This window comes from Pteropus alecto, unplaced genomic scaffold, assembly GCF_000325575.1.
Source record: "Pteropus alecto unplaced genomic scaffold, ASM32557v1 scaffold76, whole genome shotgun sequence".
Taxonomy (NCBI): domain Eukaryota; kingdom Metazoa; phylum Chordata; class Mammalia; order Chiroptera; family Pteropodidae; genus Pteropus; species Pteropus alecto.
Window position 1 is genome coordinate 28,209,511 of NW_006443138.1, and position 5,836 is coordinate 28,215,346.

Below are 5,836 nucleotides of genomic sequence, written 5' to 3' on the forward strand. Positions count from 1 at the left end.
TGCCGGCTCTGACAGCAGGAGATTTTACTGAGGGAGCATACATACCATTGCTCCAGGGATGAGGGCAACTTCTGGTTTCCAGGACTGGCACAGACAACCACAGGCCCAAAGAGCCCACACCAACTGGGTTGGGCACAGGGATGAGGTAATAGGATGGACAGGAAAAAAGACATTACCTCGTCCCTGTGCCTGTCCTCATCCTCACCTTGCTCTCCTCCTCAGTTAGCCTCTCAAACATTTTGGCATAGAGCTTCTTCTCCAGTGCAAGCTGCTTGCGAATCCGCTGCTGGCAGATAGCCAGCTGGGCCTTGGCGGCTTTGTTGCTGGGGTAGAGCTGCAGGACCTTCTGGAAGTCAGCCCGTGCCAAGTCAAAGTCATTCACTGCCAGGTGGGCCTCTCCTCGGCGGAAAAGACCTTTCTCATTGTTGCCGTCCAGTTCCAGGGCCTAATGATGAGGGAGGAAGCAACAGTGAGACTTCAGCTCCTGCAGCTTATCTGGCTAAGACTCAGTTCCAAAGGCTAGCCCTCAGGAGGATGAGGTGGAATGGAAACAGCTGGCTCCACCCCAGAAAGGAGTCTTGGAAATTAAACAGAAAGGACCAAGGTCTAGAAAAGTACCTCATTTAGTCCAAGAGGCAAAGAGAGAAAACAGGTCTTTAGATGGAAGAGAAGGACCTTTCCATTCTCTTTAGAATAAAGCAGGTATGTAAGAGGGAGAGGCTAAGAACTATGGGGGAGAAAGCACTTATGTAGTTCTTCCATCCAGTGTTTCCTTCTATCTCTGGGTCAGCTGCCTCCTACCACTGAAGCCAAGATGCTTACTTCTCAGAGCCCCTGCCTCTGGGCTCTTAATCTCAGAGCTCCCAATGGTCCATCCTGCTACCTCTACCCTAGTTACTGAGGGCAAGTTTCAGACACACTGGCAGCTATCCCCCAACCTTGCCTGTAGAATGCTGCTCCCTTGCCTTCTTTAAAGAGGCCTCACCTTATTACAGCTTTCAATGGCAGCTGAAAAAGCCTGTAGCTTCAGCTGACACATGGCCAGATTGAGGTGGGAGGCCAGCCGAAGGGCCTGTGCCTTCTGTGTGTCTTCCTCACTCAAGAAACTTGACTCGTATTCCAGCCAGGATACAATCTTCTTGTATTGCAGTAAAGCTTGCTTGTACTTGCCTTCCTAGAATGAGAGGGAGGCTCAGGCACACAGCACAGGTTCAGTGGCAACAGGCTGTCATATCCTATAGACACCAGTGACCTATGGGCATGAGAGAGTCTTGCCCAACACCCAACCTTCATGAACCCAGACTAGACCAGCTAGTTCAGTTATATTAGGTGAAGACTGTAGGTGCCACTTGTCTACTCCTTGGCAGAAAATGACCTCAGTCATCACTGGGGAGGGCAGGCCCAGAGGAGCCCTCCCTGGAATGTCCTCAGTACCATGGCTGCTGGCTTACCTTGAAGTACACAGTGCCCCGCTCTTTCACTATGGTGCTCTGTTCCAGCTTCTCCTCTGAATTCATCTCCCAAGACTCCTTGGCCTGCCGTCCCCCAAGGGAGAAACATAGTTGTCAGCCACACCAGAGTCACCTACAGGGTGGGACCCGAATTCCAGATAGGGAGGACCTTGAGCAAACTCACCTTCTCAAAACTCTTGAGGTGGACTTTATATTTCAGCTCAGCATTTGGTGGGATTTGGAACTTTTCCTTCCCGACACTGCCAAAAGCATAGCTACGGGGGGCAAAAAAATCCCCTCTAGGTCATCTCAGCAGCGCTTAATCTGTTCCACACTGAAAGGGCTTCCTGCCTGCTTCCTGGAAAGTACCTCCCATCCTTTAAGACTTGTTTCAAATGTTTCCTGTTTGGCAAAATCTTCCCTGACCTCTTCACACAATTAGTTGGTCTCTTAGCATCTTATATATCCTTCTAATAACTCACACTACACATTGGCATGATTACTAATTTAAATGGCATCTCACTGAAAAGTGAGTCACCAGATGGCAGGAACAATGTCTTTGAAAACTAGGAATTTTCAGCATTATGTCTGGCACACAGTAGATGTCTTTCAAGAAATGTCATTAATGAGTGAATGAATGAATGGGAGATGAAAATCTTGATGTCAGTTGAAGAGGGAGTCTGCAGCAGCGATGACTGAAAAGACTAGGCTCTGATATAAAGAAATGTGGACAATTGTGGCCAAGCTCCTAAATACGATGAAGAAATCATAATGGTGTATGTTTGGTGTGCTCGGCAACACAGTGAACTCTAATGAGGCTGTGAGGTTAGCGAACACATGTAGGAGGAAAGGATACACATGGCCTGTTACACAACTCACTGTTGACACATAGATCTCTGACCTCAGTTCACCCACCTGCTCTACAAGGGGGCCTGCTCCTCACCTGGGCTTGAGGTACACAATGGAATATTCTCCTTTTTCCATGTGCTGAATGGCTTTCTCCAGCCCACAAGGCAGATGCAGAATCTCCCCCTCACCAATCTCAAAGTGGAGCTCCCGCTGGTCAAATACCTGGTCCTGGTAGTATCCTTCCAGTGCGACTGGCATGCAAGAGAGGCAATGTGTCAGGGGCGTGAGAGCAGGCAATTGAAGAAGGATGCCATCAGCTTCCCTCTATCACCATATTGCTTCTTGCCCCCAAGATGCCCTTGTGTTCTGAGACCTGGAGGGATGTTAAGAGTCTATGATCCAATCCCTCATTTTACAGAGAAGAAAAGAGGATCAGAGAAAGGAAGTGACTTGCCCAAAGCCACCCAGAGACAGAATTTAAACTGAAACCCCTGACTACTGTCTCACCTTCCACAAGAGCACCATCATTGGGCTTGGCAAAACCTTCGCCCCGAGTCTGTATTCTCCGGATGATTCCGCCATCTTCTTCTTCTGTCAGGTCCTCTCCCTTGAACTCGAACAACTCCACCTGTGGGACAAGACATAAGGTGACACAACTCCTTTCAGCACTAACTCGTCAACAGTGAGATACAACTTTTCTCTCATTAGAAGAGTCCCTAGTAACCACCAGACCAGGTCTGACCACAAGGGCAGCCACACTAGGAGTGGACAAAGTAGCATTTTTGCTAAGTTCTCAGGATCTAGTCTCAACTTTTGTAGAGGTGGGCAGGCCACATGGATTTCAGTTAACCCCAGATCAATCTATTTGATTGCTCCACATAATGAAGACATGTTCCAGACAATCCTAATTCAGTTACTTGAGAAACCCAGTCTAACAGGCATTAGAAATGGCCCAATATCTTTCAGTAGTCTTCTGAACATCCTCCAACTCTCAGTGGTGATTAGGGCTCAATCATTTTCAGACCGAACAGTGTCAAGTTCCACCTCCTCGGCGAAGACTTTCCTCATCCCTTTGATCCACAGGGGAGGCATCTCTCCTCAACTCTGATCTCTAGAGCAGGGTCCCAACCCCCAGGCCATGGACTGGTACGGGTCCAAGGCCTGTTAGGAACCAGGCTGCACAGCAGGGCAAGTGAAGCTTCATCTGTATTTGCAGCCGCTCCCTAGCATCACCGCCTCAGCTCCACCTCAGATCATAAGGCATTAGATTCTTGTAGAAGCACTAGTCCCTGGTGCCAAAAAGGTCAGGGACCGCTTCTTTTATAACTGCACACAGAATCTGACCTCCTGACTCCTTTGAGTTAAAATTATACCCCATTTCCTCTGGGTCCTGCTCTTGAGATAAACATATTTCAACCCCTTATCCTGCTTCGAATGTTAAAAGGGGTTCATGGCCACCTCTTCGCACCTGAAACCTCATGGCCCACATTCTGGCAGCATACAAGCTATGTGTACAGCAGGACCAACTGCCCTCACCATTTCTCTCCTCTTTTAAAGCCAGCCCCTTAGCCTTGGCTACATTGTTTCTAAGCGGGAGGAAGGACTGGAGGGCAGCCAAGTTGTGAGCTGAGATAAGGCTGGCTCATGGCCTTGCTCTCTGTGGCTGGACACTCACCTCAAACACAAGTGTGGCATTGGGAGGGATCTTTGGAGGGCTGCCTGACAAACCGTAGGCATATTCTGGTTTGCAGGTGATGTGGCATACTTCTCCCACTTTCATGGTTGCTACGGCAATGTCCCAAGCCTTGATGACCTCCCCTGTAGGTATAGAAAGCAAACAGGTCCTCTTTGGTGGGGAAGCTGGACACTCTTTAGAAATGAGACCAGGAAAATAGAAAACCTGGTTGCAGTAAGTGCTGCCAAGTCCCAAACCTCTTAAAAAAAAAAAAAACAAAAAAACCCACTCAACTCTGAAACAAAGGAGTTCAAGAAACAAGGCAGTCCACTTCTGACGAGGAAGTGAGATATGCAGAGGTGATCAGGGGAAGGAGAAATAGAAATCGATGCTGTTAATAGGACAGTGGAAGCGTAAGAAAAAGGAATAAAAAAATTAACAAACTGTAACAAACTATTCCTCCTTAACCTTCTGAGAATATGGTTTCTGCTTGTGACAGCTTATAACTTCCTTGAAGCCTAGCTACCAAGCCTAACCATGCCTACCTTTTCCCAGGTCAAAGCAGAATTTGTCCTTGCGGTCCAGACTGGAGTCAAACTTGGTGCCATCTAACAGCCAGCCAGTGTAGTGAACTAAGACTCGGTCCCCAATCATGGGTGTCTCCGTGCCCGTGCCCTCTCGCTTGATGACCTGGGAGAAGAGGAAGGTGAGTACCCAGTGATGGGGGCAGAAAGAGGCACAAAACTGCCTGCATGCCTCTGACAGGAACATAGAGGGACTTTTCTACCTCCTTGTAAGTAGATTCAAAGGACTATCCTCAAAGAATTCTGATATGGAGCTTGGCTAGAAATCAACTAACTGCCTTGTCTCTCTTGAGGTACAACATGACTTGGTTTGAAAAACGGGAGACAGAAGACCCGAGTTCAAGTTTTTGCTGTCTAATCTTGGGAAGTCAGACTCTCCAAACCTTATTTGTAAAGTAGTGATGAAAATCCCTATCAAAGTTGTTAAAAGATTAAATTGATTATCAGCAGCAAAGGGAGAAAGATCTATGCTACGTTTCTGCAAAGAAATAAATATTTATGCTACATAAATGCCAGTGGTCATCAGATCAGAGTTTGGTAGGAGACAAGGAAAGGAGTATAAGTAATGAAGAGTCCAAAAAAGGGAAAGGAATATACCAGATCATAGATGAGCACAGGGGCTCCCAATCAGGTCTTAAACTGACTCAGGAAATAAGCATTCCTTACTGGCAGGGGAATTAAGTCCTTTATTTCGGAGCTAAGAATATTTTCCAAGAACTTATGAGCTTATGCTTCTCTTTCTTAGCACTGATAAATAGTAACTCAATGGGCAACCTGGTAGGTGTGTCATTGCCCTCTACAGGGACGTTTCTATGATAGAATGGCCAGGGGACTGTGGGGTAGAAAAGTTAAGGGAAAATTGTAGAAGATAAAAGGGGAAATGACCCTTCCTGGAGTAATAACCTTGTAGAAATCACCAGGACACTGGAGTGAGAAGGGGAAGCCACATGTCCATTGGGAGAGCAGCTTGAGATTTCAAGATCTGGGGCAAAGGCATATGCATTTCTGGACCAGACAGGGGATCCCTGAGGTTTGCCCAGGTCACACACACACACGTGCAGCTGTGCAGTGGGCATAGGATCAGGGCTGGGATTTCGTTGCCATCCTAGACTCCGCAGAACCTGCTCTGAACCATGGGTAGGTCCTGACCTAGGTCAAGTCGCCCTGCTCCCTGAGTCCTACACTTTCGGCTATTTGCAGTCGGGTGGTTACACAGCAACAGGCTCCAAGCAAAGAACCTCCTCTCGGCCCCACACCCAGAAGGCCCAAATCAGGAA

The 5,836-nt window shown here is 47.8% G+C and overlaps 1 protein-coding gene across 1 annotated transcript in view; it reads right to left on the reverse strand.

The window, feature by feature from the left end:
* The window catches only part of FKBP4 (FK506 binding protein 4), an 11,232-nt gene that overhangs the window by 4,131 nt on the left and 1,265 nt on the right, over positions 1–5,836 (reverse strand). Inside the window, exons 2-9 of the mRNA XM_006923862.3 lie at positions 4,521–4,665; positions 3,976–4,118; positions 2,808–2,928; positions 2,395–2,551; positions 1,636–1,726; positions 1,452–1,535; positions 986–1,174; positions 206–445 (exon numbers count right to left, since the gene is read on the reverse strand). Coding sequence (XP_006923924.1) covers positions 206–445; positions 986–1,174; positions 1,452–1,535; positions 1,636–1,726; positions 2,395–2,551; positions 2,808–2,928; positions 3,976–4,118; positions 4,521–4,665 — 1,170 coding nt within the window. The remainder of the gene's footprint in view (positions 1–205; positions 446–985; positions 1,175–1,451; positions 1,536–1,635; positions 1,727–2,394; positions 2,552–2,807; positions 2,929–3,975; positions 4,119–4,520; positions 4,666–5,836) is intronic.